The following is a 22,927-nucleotide window of genomic DNA, read 5'->3' as shown; positions in this document are numbered from 1 at the left end:
GAATATATGGTTCTTGATCATTCCGTGTCCAACCTTCTTGACCTTGGAAAGGAGCCACCTCTGAAAGGATAATGCTAATTCTTCTGTCTGAAGCTGATAACTAGATTTTGTATTAAATATTTCAATATTGAAGGATGAATTCTATGCTCAGCTGAGAACTTGCTTTTAATCTTATCATTGCTGTAAAGACGAGGACTCGTTGAAAGCTTAATGGACACAAATCCTTACATCTTGCTTATGCATTTGTCTGATCTTTTATCCTGAAATTTATCAAGGTCTTCTGAAGACGCGACTTTGCTTTCTTAAATCCTTCGACAGCGGACTCGAGAAAGCCTAGGCGACAAACCCTGGAACATTCCATGGGAGTGCCGGGCGGCGATGTTTAAATTCGTTTCTATAAGAGAGGAAGATTTAATAATGGAGAAATACTAGCTACACTGGCTAGTATATAAGGTGTTAGGGACTTGATTTTTCGTTATCATATTTTTAATACAAGTCTCCTTTCATCTTCATCTCCTTCTCCAAGCTCTCATGGCTTCTTTCTCTCTCTTTTTCTAGTCTTTCTCTCTCCTCGTCACTCTCTTTCTCTCTCTTCATACAGTCTTTTTCTCTCTTTTGCACTCTCTCTCTCCTTCTTCTTCTCTCTCCTGTCTCCTTCATTACAAGTGGTATCAAAGCTCTTTTTCTGATCCATTTAGTTACTTTACATGCTCAATTACCATCATTTTCACTTTTAAAATCCAAGAGGCTTCAGGTACACAGTCAGGCACAAAAATGGAGGAGCATTGAAGAGCTACAGGTCAAGGACCAAGAGGACAACAGTCAGGAGTATAAATGGAGTCCTTGGACCAAGATTGGAGGCTGGAACACCACATTTAGTAGGTCGTGGGTCATTTTGGGCCAAATTTGAAGGTAAAATTTTAGAAACAGTTGTCACAAGAAGTAGGAAAGAGTTAGTCCTGGTTACTTTTCATATGCAGTCCTCTCTTTCTTCATTCTCAAGCTCCTGCCAAGCTTCCATGGAGGAGAACAACAGCAGAGATCTTGTTCCTCCCATCCCTAGTGATCAAATGCCTTCTACCACAGCTTCTAGGGGGCCCTATGCTTCATTCTAAATACCTATTTGATGTGATTGAGCTGCCTCCTTCCTACCTATGCACAGCCCGCAATTTGCGGTGCAAATTTCGGACAGCAAACTGATCAAGATTACCAGCATACCAGGCCTCTCCTTCATCTTGGCCTTCTTTCTCAGCATCTGGCAGATGATTCTTGCAAGATGGAAGTCACCATTTCATCCTCTTGAGCATCCTTCAGCCTCTAAAACCCTAATAGGTGCAGGCCATGGACAGCCATGGATTCTTCTTCAGCATTCACACTAATTCTTGAGGGCTTTTTCCTTCCTTGGTCCCAGGAACTTAAACCTACAGGAATCCTTGAAGAAGCAAGCATCTAGAGGCCCGTACTTGAAGATGGAAGCAAGATTGCAAGCTGGACATTTGGGGCAGCCATAACCATGGACCATGACCTTCATCTTCTTCAAGTTCCCTTCAAGATTGGGTCCCGTGGCTTCAAGATTGGATTCCTTACTATCAATGGAGCTTGCTTACTCAACGGGAAGAGCTATGGAGCACGGGAAGGAATTATGGGGTGAGATTTTGGGGCATTCTTCTTCTATGATCTTCAAGGCTTCACCAATTTAAGAGGTAATTGACTCTTGAGCTCTCTTCTAATTTTATCCTCTTGCTGAGCCTAATAAGCCTATTGTTGGAAGAGATTCAAGTAGTCAATCATGCATTTCCTTTCAGATTTCAATGCCTACATACTGTCAATTTAATTTCAATTATTCTCTTAGGCTTCGTTGCATTTAAGATGATCCATTCCATGCTAGAAATTCTTATTACTCTTCATTGATTGCTTCACCCTAACCTTTTTTGACTTGTGATGATTGCTTGAGAAAATATTAATCCCTGAAAATCCATTGTAAATGAGGTGAGGTAGTAGTGAGTCACTACTTGGTAAGCCCTCTCCTTATTCCCAATTCAAATCCATGCAACTCATGAAAAGAATTATTTCCAAGCCACCCTACATAGCATGCTGATTGCTTAAATAATAAATGTTTTCCATGTATACTCCGTGTGAGGAAAAAGCCCGATGCTAGGTTAGGTGGCAAGACAAAAGAGGGGTGACTCCCCCTTGCCACTAAAGACCCTAAAGGGGTGCACCACCCGGCTTGGGGGAAACTTTGCCCACCTCCTGGTGATCCGAAGCCCAAGTTGCTTGCAGGTGCAGGTACTTACTTAAAGAACTGAAATATTGACTTGTCACTAATGTATGGAAGTATTACTGGCTACAAATGTATGGAAATTATATTGAGGATGTATTTGCAGACATGGGAATACATATGCAGTCAATGGCAGTGAATGCAATGCTTTGGGATGTATGAGAGATGGCTATGCATGGAAAAATGGTGCTAAGAGATGCTTATGACATGCCCAGTTCTGGAATAAGGCTACAAACAGTGAAATTGGATGATTGAGCAATGCATTATGCCATGTGGGATAACCCCTTAATCATGCATTGACAAAATAATCCATTGTAACCCTTTTCTTAACTCTCACAGGGTGCTGTAAGCAGTTTGTTGCATTTACAGGGGTAAACCTACTCTCAAGAACTGAGATGCAGGTCTTGCAGAGTGCCCAGAGGTCCTACTAAGGGCTTGGATCTGTTTTGGAACTCTATTCGGACTCCACAAAATACTTACAGGTCAAAACAGGTCTCCTACAGGTGTAGACAGGCTGCTGGACTGCACAGTATAGCATTACTTTTCCTATTACAAAATTTTCTGTATAAAATCTGGGAGCTCATGCTTAGCTCAATTTGAAGAGGGCATTCTTTGGCTCCAATTTGAAAAAAAAATTAGGTCAATCGGAGTTTCCTAGCTCAAGTTACAGGCAAAACAATGATAGGTGGTCTAGCGGACTGCACCTAACAATGGTAGGGAATAAGGGAAAAACTAAGGCAAATGATGACCTGCAACAACAAATAAGGGATGCACGCACCCCGAGGGATGAAACTAACCCTGAGGTGGAAGAGAAAGATTATTATCATGGCATGGACAGCCTTGCACTCACTAATACCCTCAGTTCGCATGAGATAAGGCACGCTGAGAGACATAGAGAATTGATAGAAGGCATTGGTCAAATGAAGACCACTATGGACACCCTTGCTGCCCAGATTACCAAATGGATGGAATTCCAAATGAAAGGAAAGGAACATGAAGATAGATCGGGTATGCATGCTGAATGAGTGACAACTCCACCAGTGAATGCAACAAATATGAGCTCTCAAGGCATTTTGGGGAGAATGGGCATTCCTAACAACACTTTTGAACAGGGAGAGCCTTCACATAGACAAGAGGAGCCCATGAGAAATGCAATGAGGGAAAATTTTCAGTCATCACAAGGCCCCATGCCATCTATACAAGCTCAGTCATCTTTTGGCAGAAACTTCTCTAATAATGGTTCATTTTTGGGTAGCCACATGGATCATCCTCAGTTTGGATATGTGGGACAACCACCTAATCATGAAAGAGAGCTGAGAGACAAGATTGTCTTCTCAAAATTCAATGGTCAATCATTATCCCCAGCTGAACTTGAAGAGTGGCTCTCTAAGCTTGAGGACTATTTTGACATCCTACCCAGTAATGATGACCAAAAGATCCATTTTGCAACGATCCATTTGGAAGGATTTGCACATACATGGTGGAGGTACATTAAAAGAGAAAATCAGCAAGTAAACTCATGGGAAGCATTCAAGGCACTCATGGTGCAAGTATTTGTCTCACCAGTGGAGAAAGAAAAGCTTGCTCGCTCGCCGATGGTATGGCTTTGAACAGTGTGGTCTTACTGTTAGAGAATATACAAATCAGTTTCTCAACCTTATCATGTATGTTGAGTCGATTAGTGATGATGCCAAATTACACAAGTATGTGTATGGGATGGATCCCCAACTCTCGGCTAATGTTTCAGCTCAAGACCCATCGGATTTGTTCAAAGCTATTGAATTGGCTGAAAGGTACTCTTGCAAGTATCGTCGAGATGCTTCATTTTAGTATGGACAACAAAGAGGGGCATCTTAGCCAGTGTTTGGGCAGCAAAGAGGACACATGCAGTCATATTCTGGATAGCAAAGAGGTTCTATAAGGCGAGGGTAGTTTGGGACCAGCTAAGGTGGTGGTAACATGTCATTCAACACTCCAAAAATCCCATTTGGGTTAACTAATGCACCGGCCACCTTTCATAGCTTAATGAACAAAATACTTCAGCCCTTTCTTTTCAAATTTGTGTTGGTCTTCTTTGATGACATCCTCATCTATAGTAGATCACTTAAGGATCACCTTTGGCACATGAGGCAGGTCTTTGATGTATTGAGGCAGCACAAGCTCTTTGCCAAATAAACAAAATGTTCTTTCATGCAGACGGAGGTGGAATACTTGGGGCACATCATTAGTGAAGATGGAATTAGGGATGATCCTAAGAAAGTGCAATGTATTAAAGACTAGCCCACACCTGTAAATACCACTTCTCTTGGCATTATGCCACTATTGCAGCTCCCCTGATGGATAGACTTAAGAAAGAGGCCTTCTCCTAGGATGCCATAGCTGATAAGAGCTTTAATAAGCTCAAAGAATTGCTTACCTCAGCACCCATCTTGGTTTGCCCATATTTTTCGAAAGAATTCACCATTCAGTGTGATGCCAATGGCAGAGGTACATGGACCTGTATTGTTACAAGAGCATAGGGTTATAGCATTTGAAAGCCGCAAACTTGCTGAAAATGAGATGACCATGAATGTATATGACCAAGAAATGCTGACCATCCTTCATGCCATTAAGAAATGGCACCACTACTTGTATGGCAGCAGATTTAAGGTCAAGAGCGACCATAGGGTCCTCAAATACTTCCTCTCCCAATCTAATCTTACCCCCAAACAACGCAGATGGGTAGCTACATTGCAGAACTATGACTTTGGCATTACACATACACAGGGAAAAGATAATGTAGTTGCTAATTCATTATCAAGAATGTGGGCTTGTAAAGTTTCAGTCATTATGGAACTTCATAGTGATTGGATAGAAGAGCTTCAGGAGGTCTATTTGTTAGATGCTGATTTCAGCCACATTTTTCAGAAATTACAACAAGGGCATGAAAAAGAAAAATCTCCATATCAGCTTAAGAATGGTCTCTTATGGTTTCAGGGCAGGATTGCCATCCCATACAGTTCCCCATTCAAGCAAAAGAACATGCAAGAGATGCATTCTTCACCTACAGCTGGTCACTTGGGCATTTTTAAAACTTATGACAAAATTGCTAAAAGCTTCCATTGGAAGGGCCTATGGAAGGATGTAAAAGATTTTGTTTTGAGCTGCATGTCATGTCAACAAAACAAAGACAATACCTTAAAACCATCCGGTTTACTACAGCCATTGCCTATGCCCGAAGGCAAATGGACGCATATCACTATGGACTTCATAACCAGCTTACCAGTGACAAAGAAGGGGTGGAACAGCATCTATGTAGTTGTGGATAGACTCACCAAGGCAGTCCATTTCATTCCTACAAAGATCCAATATAGTGCTTCTCAAGTAGCTAGCCAATTCATGGAATATGTTTACAAATTACATGGCTTACCACAGGTCATTGTGCATGACTAGGATGCTAAATTCATGAGCAATTTTTGGCAGGAAGTTTTCAGCTCTATGGGCACTCAGTTAGCTCCTTCCACTGCTTATCATCCACAAACTGATGGCCAAATAGAGAGGGTTAACAAGTGGCTGGAAACTTACTTGAGGCATTTCTATTATGATGTCCAAAACACTTGGGACTTGTGGTTGCATCTAGCTGAGTTTGCTTATAACAACTCTATACACTCTAGCATTGGAGTTTCACCATTCGAGGCATTGTATGGATATAAGGTACCCCTCCCCACGGTTATCTTCAATGATAAAATAAACCCACAAAGCAAGGAGGAATTGGATAAAATGCAGGCCTTACTTCAACAGTGCAAAGTCAACTTGAAGAAAGCTCAGGATCAAATGAAGCTTTATGCTGATGATAAAAGAAGGGATTTTGAATTCCAAGAAGGGGATTTAGTGCTCTTGAAGGTGCCCAAGTCCAGATATGCCACCCTTAAGGATGGATCGAGCAACAAGTTGGCACACAGGTTCTATGGCCCATATCAGATTATCAAAAGAGTGGGAGACTTGGCATATTAGTTGGAATTACCACCATCCATGAAAATTCATAATGTCTTCCATGTGAGCCAATTGAAGCCCTTCATTGGATCATCAGTGGATTATGTTGAGGAGCTACCATCGATAAATGAAGAAGGCATCATTCAATACATACCAAAGCAAATCATTGGACAAATGGAAAAGAAGCTTCACTCTTGTTCCATCATGGAATACTTGATTAAGTGGCAAGGTTTACCACTTGAGGAAGCTTCTTGGAGGCCAGCTTCAGTTTTGGAAGAGTTTCCATATCTATTAGAAGCAGGTTTGGCTGAATCTAGCTAACTACGGCCTTGGTTTTTTCCCAGAATGATTACAAACAGCTCTCTTTTTTAAAGCAGATTTTACCCTGCACTATGGATAGCAATGGACATCATACATGGACTGAAAGTACTCTTTGAGAGCTCTGTTTTGATATATGGCCCACCCCGATCGGAGTCTCCTACAGAAAGTTATGACAGATTTACTACAGCAGGGTCCTGTAGTAAACAACTTGTTGTCCACTGTTTGCAACTCATATTCACTCAAGATACTTGGCTCAAATTTCATTTTTTATAATTTCCCAATACGACCCATGTAACATACATACCCCAGTGACCCGACATACGTAATAATACCTCTTCATTCATTTGTAAACCCCTGTAATAATGCAACAGAGTAGTACTCTGATCTACTCCTACCCAGTTAGCATAAATGCCCAAATTGTTTTTTAGGGCAAAAGCCTTCGGGTGTTGATTTTTCATTATCAGATTTTAATACAAGTCTCCTTTCATCTTCATCTCCTTCTCCAAGCTTTCATGGCTTCTTTCTCTCTCTTTCTGTCTTTCTCTCTCTTTTTCTAGTCTTTCTCTCTCCTCGTCACTCTCTCTTTCTGCAGTCTTTCTCTCTCTTCTGCACTCTCTCTTTCTCTCCTCCTTCTTCTCTCTCTTGTCTCCTTCATTATAGTTTCAAACATCTAAAACGTGCTTAGGTAGCCAATAGGTGGGCACATTACACTCCCACACCATTTCATTTCAAACATCATAATTATTTGTGTATCAATTCATGAGAGACACGATCACTCCCATGTAAAGTTTTCCATGGATGTATACAACCATTCCCAAAGGATGTGATGGTTGCAATAATGTACTCAATTCATTTTCATCCTATACTAGGCCCAAATAACCTTAAGAGAAAGCAATAATGTACTCAATTCATCCCAAAGGATGTGATGGTTGCAATAATGTACTCAACTCATTTTCATCCTAGACTAGGCCCAAATAACCTTAGAAGAAAGCATGTTGGAGATCAAGGCTCCATCACTCATGTAACTACATAGGTAATTTTCTAACTCTATCTTTATGAGGCTCCCATGTGAGAAAAGGCATTTATGAGTAGCAGGTTGACCTAGTAGGTCTCGACTTCGAACACCTGATGATGGTGGTTGAGTATTGTCATATAACTAAATACCAACTATTGCGAAGGTTGGTATATTGCTAACCTAGCTATATATATGTATAGATTCATTACTATATTAGGTCCTTATATGAAGGCCCCACCACATCATGGCATCTCCCACCAATCTTCTTTGGGAAAATGTGTAGAGGGGTGGAGCCCTCTCTATGTGGGTTTGAGGAGCTCATCCCCCTTCCTTGTTTGATTGGTGTCTACTTGAAATACCAATCCTTGTCCATGGCATTTAGTTCTAGGGGAGAGATTGTTGCAAATACAAGTAACATTGAAAATATGTAATATAATAATATTGTGAAATTTTTATGTACTTTCTAGAGTTTAAGAACTATAAAGATGGAATTTGAACTTGCAAATATTTTATGATCATCATCTTTGCAATTATTTTCTTTTCGACAATCGAATAAAATACTTTTGTTTGATTTTTTTAACCTTTATCAAGCAAAGAAGTAATCGACGTCTAATAGACTAGTAGACATGGTAGCAAGGATCTGGCCTTATAGGGGTTAGGTCCTTGCTAAAATATTTTCGCTCTATCTATAAACGTTGGCAATTGCATCATTAAGAATTTCTTGCACATCTTGAAATGTGCATCCGTATTGCATCAATATGTCTCAATTCTCAATGTTTATATTAATGTTTGTTGCATTGGCTATTAGAACATTTGTACCAACGTATATAAACCGAAACTTTTACTGACCTATACTCCGATGGCAAGGCCTATCATTTCAAAACAATTTCATGTGTATTCTCATCTTAGATTGTCAGTATACGTGCCGTCTATTTTAGTGGCATCAGCTCATACGCACACACATAGCTACTCGTATACGATCACCCTCTACACTCACATACACTAACGTACACTGGCACGCTAACACTCACTCGCACACTAACGTACACTGGCACGCTCACACTCACTCGCACGCGCGCACACTCTCAGACATTCACACGTACTTGCATACGTCCCCCAATCACTCGCACTCATTATTCCTTGCACTCATCAACTTTTGATCATACCCTCGCACACATCAGTACATGTGTTGGCTCAGGGATGTCCCTTACTTGCCATCATGATTAGTGTGATCTAGAGCTTGTGAATATATGGTTGCAAGTCGGCATTGCCATCCAGGGCTGCGGGCTAAGAGCTTATATTGTTCAGGAGTGCAGGTGTTGGACTTCTGATCATCATCGCGCCGTACGAGTCCATCTGCGATTCGTAGGATTGCATGTCGTCCATCTTGCCTGCATGATTGTGGATCCGATTGCCTGTCGGTACGGTATCACCACGTTGCCCAGTCGCCATGAGTCATATATATGAATGCAGCATTCGTAGCTGGCGCGGTATAAGCGCTTGTCTTCCATAGACTCCTTCCACCACTTGGCAGACAAGCCGGTCACCAATCCACGTGTTCGCATGCTTGTTCATTGCACTCCACATGTTCGCATGCATGTGTTCGACAGCTAGCTTTCCACTCCATGTGGTTGAATTTCCATCATTCACAAGCTCACCTATAGCAAGATTATTCACACCAAACTTCATTCATATCCACAATTAGTTCAAGACACATAGAAAACAAATAATCCCTTCGGGCATAACCTTGGATGCATACCTTGCACCTTGCACTAGGAATAAGCATTGCATAGCTGGTGACCAAACTCATAGACCTTAGATCATTTGCATTAGGGTTAAGCTCCCATACATTGATGAGCATTGCACCTTTTGCACCTAGTTAGAGTGCATCCCTTTTGCACTAGCTAAGTGGTAGGCACTTAATCACACACTCAAACCCTAGCTCCACACCATCATCCTAATCAACTAACCAAACTCCGGGCCACCCTTAAACTCTATGACTACTTTCCCTTAGGATATTTCTAGTAGCACGGCTCCAATTAGACTATAGGGCTCTCCTCACCTAATGTTACTTCTTTGAGCCATGGTAAACACTAGGTGCTAGTTTCAACCCAAAGCCTTATACTATAATTATATATATATATATAAACATAATTTGACCTCAAATTCACTCAAGAATAGGTCGAAATAGAGTTTTCACCTAGCATTTGCCCAATTTTCTAAACTCTTCATCATTGATCAACCAAAAATTTTCCCACCTATCTATAAACTAAAAATTATGGGGGTGATAAACTAAAAAACCTATTATTCCTAGCTAATCACCCATTTAAATCATATGGAGCTCTAACTTGTTTGTCACTTGTTTTGACGGAGGAGGTAGCTCATTTTAGAGCACTCAATTTATTGCCTTTCAGTGCATTTTCTCTAGCTCGTACTTTTCGTGCATTTCTCACGAGTTACTACTTTCCATAGTCTGCCTACATCTGTTGAAAATTGTCAACTCTTTTCGGGATTTTTTGGAGCATTTCTAGCATATTTACCATATGTTGGTTGGCCATATTTTTGCCCCAAATTTTAGATCAGCCACATTTGGGGATATTTGGCTATTTATAGCCTCCCCACTCAACTGGAAGATCATTCACCTCATCTTTCTCCTTCCATGGTAGGTGCACACTCCAAGCGACTGATCAGTCTTCTTCCACTTTTTTGCTTATATCAGCATTCTTTCTTGTTCACTATAGATTTCATTCTTCTTTTCTTGCAGTCATCTCTATGTTCCTTTGTGTCTAATATTTCCATTTCCTTCCATTGCACACTCTCACATGGTATTAATGTCTAAGAGAGACACAAAGTCCCTAATTCAAGCAGAGGAGACCACCCAGATATGCATTTTGTTGAAAACACAACTTTCTTATTGAAGGAAACAGTTTCTTTGTGCACGCTATAGTATTCTTCCCCTAGGCGAACCCTCCACATTAACTTCCTTGTGCCCTCTTGTAGCCATCTCCTAATTTGAGGCTATCTACTACCAAACTATAAATTTCTTGTGGGTGTCTTGTAGGATTTTGAAGTTGTCTTACCATTAGTTTCGTGGCTTTGATGATACAGATGAGGAGCTTTCTCAACATCAATTATAGCGTGATTATCATGTGGATAGTGAAGAACATAGGTCACCTAGCCAGTTTGTTTGGAAACCCTATCCTCCCTGTTCTCTCCATGTCTCACAGAAGGCCCATTCTACTAGCCTCCATATGCCATCCATGGCACCCTTGCTATACACGTTCATGTACTCCCTTCTTTATCCAAAGATGGTCTTTGGGAGTTTGTTACCCACCCTATCCCCCATCCAGTGGAGTTGTTGGATCATCGATGGATCATTTGGCCTTGTATGGGATCGACTTAACCCTACATCCCGATCTTTCCTCTTTATAAGCTTATAGGATTCTGTCCTAGTGCATGTGCACACGTTGTAGAAAGTAACAAAAGTGTGGACAAAGATTGCTTCTTTGTACCATCAAAAGAAATTTTCCCACCACATTACTCTTGAGAAGAAATTATGGATGCTCGTTGTTGATGATTCTCCTTCCATGAAGGATCCTATTAATAGGTTGGAGCATATGAGGGATGAGCTTGCATCCCTTCGTAGGATGATCTCTTCAAAGGATATAGCTATGATTCTTTTGACTCAGATGTCATCTCCTAAGTTTGAGGTCTTCTACACTAGCCTTCTTATATCAAGCACCTATGAGAAGCTTCTATGGGAGGAGCTTGCCTCACTTGTTTTTTAGTGCACCAAAGACGTTGCCAGTGGATTCACCTCTACCAAAGCTTTTATTGCAGGTTTGCAAGGGAAAAGAAGAAGAAAAGGGAGTCAAGGACTAAAAGATAGGAGAGCTCTTCAGGCTCTAACTCTGATTTCAAGAAGCCTAAATGCCCATATTATGGGAAGGGGACACATCCAAAGGAGAAATGTTGGAAGAAGTACACTCACCTTTGTCACGAGTGAAGGATGAAGCTAAAACATCTAAGCCTTCACGAAACCTCTACTCTAGTAGTTACCCATGAGTTAGTGTTTCTTCATATTATTGAGTTGGGGGAGCCTTCTTCAATGGTTGCCTCATCTTTTGAGAGGCCTTGGCTGGTTGATAGTGGAGCTTCTACTCATGTGACTCGGCCACGAGGTGATTTATTATAGAATCTATGCCCTTCTAGGGTTTTGTCATTGTTGGTGACATTGTATATGTGCCTATTTTTGGTGTTGGCACTTTGTCTTTGTTTCCTAATTGCGCTTCAAGCTCCCTTTCACATGCCTTTTATGTTTTAGACTTGGGCTTTCCACTCCTCTCAATTTTTATAGCCTTACTCAGGCTTGGCACTTGTGTTGTCTTCATCGAGAGAGCCGTTTGTATTGAGGATTCTTCTATTGGGGTTGTTATCGCGATAAGATGCTTTATACGCTCCATTTTCCTTTCCTTATGTAAGGTCCTTTGAGGTAGTTGTTTATTGCTACACTTGCTCCCACTTGTACACCATCTCTTCCACAAGTTCCTTCACATCCCCCAACCTCTCCTCGATGGTTTCCTCATACCCCCAATCCCTTTTAGAGTATGATATAAACTTGGTTATACAACTATGGATTCTCTTGCCCCTAGTGCTTCAAAGGGGGTTTTCCAAGATACTGAGAAGCTTCTTCATCAGTAGTCTACATCGATTGACTTCATCAACACTGGCATTCCTCTTGCCACCCCAGGATCCATTTCTTCCTTGGCCTTTCACCACATCTAGGATCTAAGAAGGGGTGTTAGCACTCATGTGTTTCATGCCTTGTCATCTCTTTCCTGTGAGCCTCATGAGGACTTTAGGGGTTCTCACTTGTCTGTCACTTGTTTTGACTGAGGAGATATGATTCTAGAGCACTCATATCATTACTTTCAGTGCACTTTCAAAAATCATGATTTTTTAATGCATTTCTTGGGCACTTATTACTTCCACAATTTGTCTATACCTACCAAACATTGTGAATCCTTTTCGGGAAATTTTTCTAAGCATTTCTGGCATTTTTACTAAATGTTGGTTGGCCATATTTTTTGCCCTAGGTTTTAGGTCGTCCATAATGGGGATATTTGGCTCTTTGTAGCCTCCCCACTTATTTGGTTGATCATTCATATCATCTTCCTCCATCTCTGGTGTTGTCATCATCATGAGCCTAATCTGTTGCCATCACTAATGCAATGGGCTACATGCAGGGAAGACTGATCACTCTCTTTCCACTCTCCCATTTGTATCAATATTCTTCCTTGTTCAATGTAGATTTCATTCTTCTTTTCTTACACTCTCTCTTTGTTCCTTTGTCTTTGTGTTTTTGTTCCCTTGTATTGCATACTCTCACAAGTAAGGAACCAAGACAATCTATATGAGGCAACTAACTATAGTGATGGCTCTCTCTCTCTCTCTCTCTCTCTCTCTCTCTCTCTCTCTCTCTCTCTCTCTCTCTCTCTCTCTCTCTCTTTGTAGTTGAAATCATGGATAAGAGAATGATAAGGTGGATTGAGAAGTTGTATTCTTCAAGGCATTGTAATTTTAAACGTTGTTTAAGATATAACTCAAGTGGAACATATGATATAGTCTTATTATCTATGACATTGCAATTTTCCTTGCTTTTTTAGATATAGTTGAAGTGGAACATATGAAAATAGCATGCGTGTTTAAAAGTTAATAAACTAGAAACTCTTGGAGCAAAACACGTAAATGAAAAGGCACAATGCTTGTTGGTGCTTTTCCAAATAAAATGAGTTCCATTATGGCATGCTTCTCCTCATGTATATTTGCAAATTCTTTATGAAATCAAGAAATTATGGCAGCTTACCTTATCTTTAAGTTCTTCCAGCTCTTGTAGAAGAAGATCACTCTGCAAGTATAACAATGGTTTCAAGAAGAGAAGTGTGGAAAGATAAGCTTGTTGGGCCATATATCTAACTAAAGTAATAGCAATGAGTTGCAAAGTGGACCTTTTTTGCACGAACTTGTATGAGGCTGTTAAGAATTTGTTGCTCTAGATGGATAAGGTCCTTCAATGAAAGCTTCTCCAAATCATCACCCACAAGATTCCTACAAAGCAAAATTTTTGACTTATTTTGGTCAATTGATTTAAGATGAGTTAAGGATCACTTTAGCATGCACCCCTCATAAAAGAATGCCACTTAGATCATGTCATACATTTCAATAGCTTTCAATTTCTCTGTGTACTGGGTTAGTTTGTCATATGCCTCAGCATTTTCCTGCCATTAAAAGACAAGAAGCAAGAGTCAACTCATGTAAACTTCTTGTGGCATGTTATCATGTCTTACATATGTGATATGGTGTCATTTTGAGTAGTGAATCACATTAGAATTAATTGGAGAGCCTCTATTAAGTAAATAAGTGAACCAAGAATCACATCAATTGCGCACATTAGTAACATTGAGGAGTGCCTTTGGAGCTCTAGAATCTTCTTGAGACTTTATGTAGCGCTCTAGTATTCCTTGCATGCTGAAAGAAAACATCACAATACACAAAGATCAATATAATTACTTCATGTAGTTACTAGGTACACCCATTCCAACCTTATTTACTTTTAACTGTTTATGCATGTGCCCTTTTAATACTCATTATCTTCTAAACTTCCTCCCTACATATATGATCTCTGTTTGGAGGTCATATTATTTCTACTTTCGATTAAAGTACAAGCCACATACTTCTTCTTTTAGAGAGCTTCAAGCATAAAAAATTGAATCCATAAAAAAATTGGAGAGCAAAACTATGTATATATTGTGGAAACATATGTTGGTCTTGTATGATTCAAAGTTTCAAATTCCCTAAAAAAACTAATTAAATAATGAAATGTTTGCCCAATAACAAAAAATGGGCTTACTTATTAGAATTCATATAAAAGTGTCTAGATTCCACAAAAACAAGAAAATTAGAGATTTGGGGGATCACTGTATGTAAACCCTCTATAATATATATGTTCAAGCTTACATATTTTTAGATTCCCTTACTTGTAATTTTCCCCTGGATTAAACACATAGTTTCTCTTTTCAGTTTGCAAATACCCCTTAATCCATTTAGTAAGAAATCATGTGTGCTTTTATTTGGTAGCTATTCAATTTCATTGACTTTAGCCTGCAATTGCATAAAGCCCATAGTGTTATTGCTTTTAGTATGCCTTGAAGGGTCTCCCATGCTTCCTTTACAATTATAGCATTTGGTAATGCATAAATAATGAAACTTGAAACAACTTAAAAGCATATTACAAAGAGCTCTTATGTTTCCTCGAAGGACTCAATATAATAAATTTAAGGCTTGTACTATATATATTTGATTAGCAATAAATACCATTTGTGCTTATGGAATTCTGAAGAAAATATGTAAATTACACGCCATTGCTTTTCAAAATTATAATGCAACTAAAATGATGACTTCCTTTAATAAAATGTAGAATGTATAATATGTATAATCTGATGACTCTTAATAAAATGTAGAATGTATAATACATAAAAGCTGATGACTCTTAATTAAGGAGAGGGTGTATAAAATGAGAATTACACAATGGGACATCATTCCTTAATGTCCAAAGGGGCATGGAAATGAGATGAGAGAGATAATGAGACATTCAAAATATCTCGAAGAGTGTATCATACCCAAGACAAATTTCAAACGCAACAACATACAGATGTATGTAGTAAAAGTAAAATATAGTAGTGTGGATGATGTGGCAACCCCCGCTAGGGCTAGTATAGAAATGAGAATGATCTAATGGCAACTCAATCATCTATGTCTAGAGGGACCAACAAAATGGAAGCTGAGACAAGTGATAAGATATTGTGAACAACTATAAGATTTAGTCATACAACCATGAAGAATGCCAAACATCATAGCTTAGAGATGTAGTAACAATAAAGTGTAGTATTGTGGATAACAAGGCACCATTGTGATTGGTTAGAGTATTTAGTAACACCTCTAATGGACAAGATGTAGCATTTTAGAACCTTTAAATAGCACAATCATGCTTGAATGTATCGGTGAATGGCAACCCAAGATAGTAATAGTTCCACCATGTGTGTGAGAATGATGATACGGCGAGCTAGCAATTGTAATATCCCCGTTACTTAGTTTATTTTAATAAACAATGTATGTATACATTCCAAAGAAAATTGATTTATGTTGCACATCCACACATGAAAAAAACTGCAGAATCTCTACAAGATTTACAAGAACTAGGACTAATTTACCAAAATAGTCTAAAATCTCTAGTATCATGTTTAGATGACTTAATTTTCACTTTATATGGATTCAAATATATATTCTGACTTAATTTGAAGGGAATAAGTTGTCCAAGTCAAAAGATCGATAAAAATAATACAATTTACAAAAAACGTTATTTTTTCCTATTGTTTTATGGATTTTAGCAATTCTAGCCATGTTAACTTGTTGACCACATGTGTTCCGATTGTTTTAAGTACCCGAACATCTATATTTGGAGTTCATACAACAAAGTTATGATCTAAAAAAGTTACAAGGCAGAAATAAACGAAAATTAATGATGTCATCAAAAACGCCATAAAGCAAGCACCCTCTATTTACCCCCCCCCCCCCTCTCACTACTATATAAACAGGGATAGAGCGTCATGTGAAGGACACACAACGACCCATGCAAAAGTCTCTCTGCTGCTATTGATGTGACGAAGCTCTGGTGCAATCAACTGAGTCTCTCTCTCTCTCTCTCTCTCTCTCCAACCCTACACCGGAAGTGTTGCCCGAAACCATCAACTTTTTTCATGGCTCCCAAGAGACGCCAAGATGCTAAGCAGATCACGCTCAGAGAGCTCCCCAACGCGAGGAAATGGCTATTGAAGAAAGAAACTAGTCGAAAACTATCAACAATAGTAAAAACCGCATGTACAAATAGTCACCCAACAATAGTTAGGGGCAAAAAATGAAAAATGCAAGCTCTTGGAACATTTAATGCAGCAAACTCATGATTGCAAGCTAGAATCAAGGTGTAGAAGATTGAAAACACATGTTGCTAGTCTAAAAAAAGTAGGCTTGATCAATAAGGGGAAGAAAGACCTATAATCAATAGAAAAATCGTAGCATGAATCTAGATCCTGCAATTTAGTATCATGTCAGAAGTGGTGCAACAATGAAAGCATAGACAAGTGCTAAAATAAAATGTTGAACACAACATAGAAGAGAAAGAAAATAGAAGAACATTGTAAAGGAAGAGAACTTAGAGATATGCTCAGGAAATGGAATGCATATACCAAACACTAGAATGAGCATGAGTCATTAGCTTTCCAAGGCACTAGCATCGACTCCTCTCTCCAATAGGAATACCACTTGAAGAATGATGATGATTGAATGGGAAGGAGGATTCCTCGAATAAATAGGCCCAAAATATGCCAAATATGGCAATTGGTCAGCCAACATTTAATGCTTGTTGATTGGCATAAAATGCCACAAAAAAATCACTAATATAATGACTAGTGTGCCCACTCAACTGGCATGCACAAACTCATACATGATGTGACAAACCTACTAACATCACCTAATCCTCAAGTAATAATATTGAATGCTTTATTGTTCCTCATCTTACATTCTTTGGTCTTGGTTTTCTTATATGTTTTCTAAGATTCTACAAGCACAAATGGAAGGCCATATGGGTGAGCAACATTAATATGTAGTAAGTTGTCATGACATCACATGGTAGCTTGTGTATCTCATCATAATATCCTCATGCTCCTCCATGATATGCATTTCATTAAGAGCAACCTTGCATGCACAAATGATGCATATACATGTCGACCACAATGTTTGTTCCTAAGTGTATCTATTTGTGTGTATCTTAGAGTAGGCACTATATTATAAGTACAAGATACACTAATCTGTGTATATTTTATTTATTGAATGAAGTCCTACAAGTATAAAATTTAAGAACAATGTATGGGCCCAAACCTTTAAATTAAGTAATACTATAATTACGAATTTTAACGCTACCTCTCATTCATGGTAGATGTAAGTATTCTTGACAAAAAAAAGAGAGTAAAGTAGCTATTAGTTACATGCTTGCAACTGAAAATAGAGGTGGAATTCTATAACAACTACTCCCTGGTCCTAGATGGTAGAAATAATGTATTTATAAGTGTATTTACTTGAGTATAGTCTAACCTCTAAAAATGTGAGTCTCTAGACATGCTTATAAATGCACCTATACATATATTGGCAAGTTTTAAAAGCTCAAACCACATTTATTTACATGCCAAAAGACATATTATTTGTCCAAGGATAGATTGCATAATATATGTAACTATTTTATAGCATTCCAAAGAACATATGAATATTAGCAATATACATATCATGGCTCTACATTCATCATATTTGAGTACATTGCATTTTTAGCGAAAGTCAAAATTACCACTGAGTGACTTTGCATTAACGGCCTCATTGAATCATGCTTGATTTGATCAATATTCTTTATTATTTGATTCTATTCAAAGGCTACCCCTCCATCTCATCATTATCGAATACATGCACATTGCATTGACTTGGAGAAAGGGAGACTAGAAGTACCTTACTAGTTGCCCATAACCCATGTCTTGGCTGAGCTTTGATATGCGGATTCTATTTCTTGAGTCTATTATTTCGAGTTAATGTGTTCTGGTTCTTTTGTTCAATTCTCTATGTATACAATAGCTTTTTTATTTTTCTTTCATTCTGCCACATTCATTTGTCATGGTAACAAAGTCTAAGCATCTTGGTTCTAGTGTTGTTTTCTATTTCAGACTATTGTTTCAAGTTTGATTGTTCTTCTCAACTACTGTAAACTTTATATTTTTTTATTGTTCACATTTGGATGGCTTGATTGTTTCATCTTATAGCTAGGCAACATCTTTTAACTATTGGGGAACTTGTTTACTTGGCATTTTCAATGTTGTACCTTGCATTTCCACTATTGCATTTTGCATTTCAATCAACCCAATCATCATTTTTCATAAGCTACTATTGAGATTTTCCTATTTTCTTTTCATAATATTTTTTCTACCTACATTTTATTGCTTCCGTGTTTTCAACATGATTTACACATTAGAGGAAACATTCACACATGTTGTGTCTTATGTCTTTGTTCACCAAACTCGCTTGCTTCATATACTATTCCTCTCTTCAACCCTTTAAATTGCAATGGTATTCATTTTCTTGAATTGTTGAGCTCTTGGTATTGGGCTTATCAACCGTAAGTATCTCACTTATTCTTCTATAATCCCTTAGTTATATTCTTTATGTATAATCTATCAATGGCTTCTCCATATTGTAACACTTATCTAAAGCATAAAGGCCCTACCTATCTAGCATGGAATATGATGTTGAAAGCATGGTTTGTGCAAAATAATATTTGGTATATGTACTTTTAGGCACTTCCTCAAGCAAAGCTAGGATGCATTAAGTAGACTTACATTGGGTTAAAAGGTGTCTTAATGGAATGAGCCTTTATGTAGGCATCACATGCCATTATGGATTCATGGGCACTAGTAAATATGAGGGTGGGTGCAAGTATACAAAGTGTATGGGTACTAAAGGAATCTAGGGCTAGATAGAGAACTTTCCATTGCTCCAACTATTGAGAGACTCACGACGATTTTATGAGAATGATAAAGGCAAAAGGGGTTCTTGGACACACATTTGCTTTATTTCATTATTACACATATAATCTCCAAGATGCATATTCATTGCTTAGATAACTTTACAAAGCATATAAATTTCATAATGGATACCAAACAATTATGTGTGCGCAAGGATGTTTCTTAAGTCCATGATAAAAGGTTGAAAGCATTCCGAAGCACATGTAACAAAGGTAGGAAGGCAAGTCCAAACTCTTCCACATAGACTACAAAGTAGCTGACTCCACATGGCATATAAACACTTTGATTGCTAAAGATCGTTTTGGGATTTGCTGATTATGCAACTATGAATATGGACTTGCTTTTGCAAATCACCAAAGTACTAACCTAATGGCTTAATCATATGCAAAGGATATAGGTGTTCGAAAAAGTAAACTATCAGGTTTTTCCTTTTGCATGTTTTAGAGCTCCATTAGATGGATGACCTCAATGTTTAAGAGATCATGAATAAGTTGTGCCGAAGCATTAAGCTTTGTATGCCAATTGTGTGTAGCAATATGTCATTAACATTCGATTTATTTGGGCAATATCGTTTGCATTAGCTAATTTTGGAGAAAACCTTTTGCTTGGGTCGAAGCAAATTTTCAGGATTCTTTCAGAACGCTGCATACAACAAGATGTACTTAATTGTCGTTAGATTCATGCAAATCTCCCAAGCATGTTTAATTGTGAGAATTCTGCGATGATGAGCCGGTAATGTAGGACCTTCATCCTCTTCAGCTCATATGAAAGCCACGTGTAACCAAAAAACAAAAGCAAGTTACTGATACGAACTTTGTTGCCCAAGATCCGAGGGCGAGAGAGAGAGAGAGAACAAATGCTCGTCCGCCTGCCCGTGTTCCCCTGTCCGAATCTCTCTCTCTCTCATGCTTGTCCGCCCGCCCGTGTTCCTGTGTTCCTCTGTCCGAATCTCTCTCTCTCTCTCTCTCTCTCTCAATCCAGCAGGAGTACTAGCAGGTGGTAATGATTTGTGTACCAGTTGATAGGAAGAGATAAACAGGGCCTGAGGCGAGAGAGAGAGAGAGAGAGAGAGAGAGAGAGAGCGGAGGCTTACCTGGAACTGGCGAACTGGAAGAGCTTTCCTTTGCTAGAGAAGATGATGACGGCCACGTCTGCGTCGCACAGCACCGACAGATCGTGGGCCTTCTTGAGGAGGCCGCCCCGCCGCTTCGAGAACGTCACCTGTCGCGTCGTCGCGTTCTCGATCCGCTTGATCTTGATCTTGCGCCGCACCATCGTCGATCGATGGAGCTCCCTAGTAGCTGTAATTTACCGGCCGATATTCGATCGTCATCACAAAACACCAAACAGACCAGGCATCCATAATTGGCATCACAGCTAACCAGAATCGCAGAAATTTCCAAAAGAGGAAAGAAACAGCAGTCAAAGTGTCGCGTAAAAGCAGGCTCAATACGGAAGGAAACTAGGGGGAGGATCTCAGGCAGAAAATAAGTGGTGCATAGTATACCTGAGTTAGCGAAACAGCACTAGCTCGTATGTTGCGCGAGAAATACCATCTCTCTCTCTCTCTCTCACAGAGCAAATATATTCCGAGAGAAAGGGGATGGCGAGCGGCCCAGACAGCAGCCTGTGGTTACTGCAGCTGCATGTGGAAAGCTGCACGAAAACGAAGTGCCCTAATCCCAGGAAAATAAAATAAAAACAGTAGTAATATTGCTTAATAGTTTTCCGAAATATCAGAGAGATAAGCAAGTAGTCTGCAAAAGCGATTAAGTCGAGCTTATCCATACTGTGCCAGGCTTCACAGTACACGAGAGAGACGTGATGAGTACACTATGTATCAGCCCAACGAGAGCCGGATCAGTGCTAAACTGGGGGCCGGTAGCTTAGATCGTGTAATCGTGTACGTTTATTTGGGTTCCGGTCGATCTTCCGCCAGCGCACGAACGTACTTCTCCAGCAAGCTGGTCCAACCGAATCGCTATCACCACCCCTCCTGCCACTGACAAGGACCAAAGTCTGGGTAAAAGAGAAAAGGAAAAGCTCTCTCAGACTCTCAGTATCTCTCTCGCGCGCGCCGACACAGACACTCAGTTCAAAGTTGGACTGTCGGAGTCTCTCTCTCTCTCTCTCTGCACTTTTTCGAGAATCACCTGCATACCTCTAGAACAGTCTCGTAAACTTCACCAATTTGAGGCCCGTCCTTTCTCCTATAATTAGTCGACCTTCTCGTTCTTTCACGCTTGCTGGCCTAAAGATGCCTTCAAAGCTCGAGCAGGACCTTCTGACGTGCGTCGTACTGTTCTTCTTTGAGGCGCCTTCTTTCCCATGTGCTCATGACGGATGACTGTGCCCTGTACAGTACCTCCATGATTACAACTACTACTAACAAGAGCTGCTTCAAAAGCAGTCCGTTGCCCCGATAATTCATTTCCCAAACCACTGACCAGGCATCAGTTTTTGTTGCTTTATAGGATCCGTAACAGCAAGGCCTGTGGTCCGTCATCCAGAAAATAAATCCTATTGATGCTCCAAAGAAGGTGGAATCAGTGCGCTTGTTTATGCTATTCCAGAGCAATGTGCTCTGGAAAATGTTATCGGGAAGTCGGGAACAAAATCGGAAACGGAGCACACGATACAATCACAGCCTAGGCCCTAGAGGGGTTTGTGCAAGAGCAGCTTCCCCTTGAAGTACTTGGGAGAGGACATCTTTTAGTAATGCGCTTGTTCATATTAAAATGAATATTTACATTGTCCCAAATAAAAAGGAAGTTCTTCTTGTAGACTGGATTAGGTATTTCCAGATCGTGCGGCTCCTTAAAAGTTTTTCTCTTATTTCTAAGATTCTCTCTAGTTAGATCTTAAGGATTCCTTGAGTTGACAATACACTCTATTCCATATCGAGGATATGGTTGGGGCTAGGAACATCGGGTTTTAGCAAGCTAATATGAAATGCATTATGAATCTTTAGATAAGAAAATGGGGCTAGTGTGTAAGCACGTGTCCTAAGGTATTTTATGATTTTGTACAACCCACAATATCTAACAGTGAGCTTCTTGAATGTCCCAAGAGATAAGGAACTCTTCTTGGGTGGAACCCTTAGAAACACCATGTCACCTTTCTTAAATATTTGATTAGTCCTCTTTAGGTGGGGTTCATATAGCCCTTCTACTAGTCCTTGACTGCCTTTATGTCTTGATAGATTTCCTTGACCTGCTTCTCATGTCATCTAGCATCCTTTCGGAGGCTTCAACCTTAATGGTAGAGTAAGAGAAATTGAGAGGGGATAAGTACTCTTGCTCTAGTAAACTTGCAATGGTGTCATCCTGATGCTTTATTGAAATGATGCATTACATGTATATTCTACCAAGGCGGAAGTATGGTTAGGTGGTACCAAAAGGGGTGTCATTGACACGCCTTTGGTAAGTGGTATATTGTGCTTTTCGGTACGAGTCTTTAGGAAATAGTAGGCTCTTATTTTATTAAATTGTTTCAATTTTAAAAGGGGGGAGACGTGCCATGAACTGTAACACTTTTCCCTCTAGCTCTCAATAACAAATACACCACTCCCCCCCCCCCCCCTCCCCCCCGCTTTTTCTTGCTCATTTTTTCATTTTGTGCAACAACTACCCTAGTGAAGCTCTCTCTCTCTTTGGAGTTTCC

The 22,927-nt window shown here is 39.6% G+C and overlaps 1 protein-coding gene across 4 annotated transcripts in view; it reads right to left on the bottom strand.

Annotated features, from left to right (window-relative positions):
* Positions 1 to 21,925, bottom strand: part of LOC148026232 (MADS-box protein SOC1-like) — a 91,502-nt gene extending 69,577 nt beyond the window's left edge. Inside the window, exons 1-9 of one of the 4 annotated variants that reach the window (XM_087693519.1) lie at positions 21,712 to 21,925; positions 21,426 to 21,618; positions 21,055 to 21,266; positions 20,772 to 20,940; positions 20,358 to 20,565; positions 14,039 to 14,117; positions 13,806 to 13,867; positions 13,598 to 13,697; positions 13,456 to 13,497 (exon numbers count right to left, since the gene is read on the bottom strand). In XM_087693519.1, coding sequence (XP_087549645.1) covers positions 13,456 to 13,497; positions 13,598 to 13,697; positions 13,806 to 13,867; positions 14,039 to 14,117; positions 20,358 to 20,539 — 465 coding nt within the window. In that variant the 5' untranslated portion in view covers positions 20,540 to 20,565; positions 20,772 to 20,940; positions 21,055 to 21,266; positions 21,426 to 21,618; positions 21,712 to 21,925. Of the gene's footprint in view, positions 1 to 13,455; positions 13,498 to 13,597; positions 13,698 to 13,805; positions 13,868 to 14,038; positions 14,118 to 20,357; positions 20,566 to 20,771; positions 20,941 to 21,054; positions 21,267 to 21,425 lie in introns of all 4 variants that reach the window. The other 3 variants (XM_087693518.1, XM_087693520.1, XM_087693521.1) reach the window with 3 other exon arrangements.
* Between the last annotated feature and the right edge of the window lie 1,002 nt (positions 21,926 to 22,927).

Source organism: Lygodium microphyllum, chromosome 14 (genome assembly GCF_053477565.2).
Source record: "Lygodium microphyllum isolate KBCC chromosome 14, Lygodium_microphyllum_v1.1.10, whole genome shotgun sequence".
Lineage (NCBI taxonomy): Eukaryota > Viridiplantae > Streptophyta > Polypodiopsida > Schizaeales > Lygodiaceae > Lygodium > Lygodium microphyllum.
This window is presented reverse-complemented; position numbering and strand designations above follow the sequence as displayed.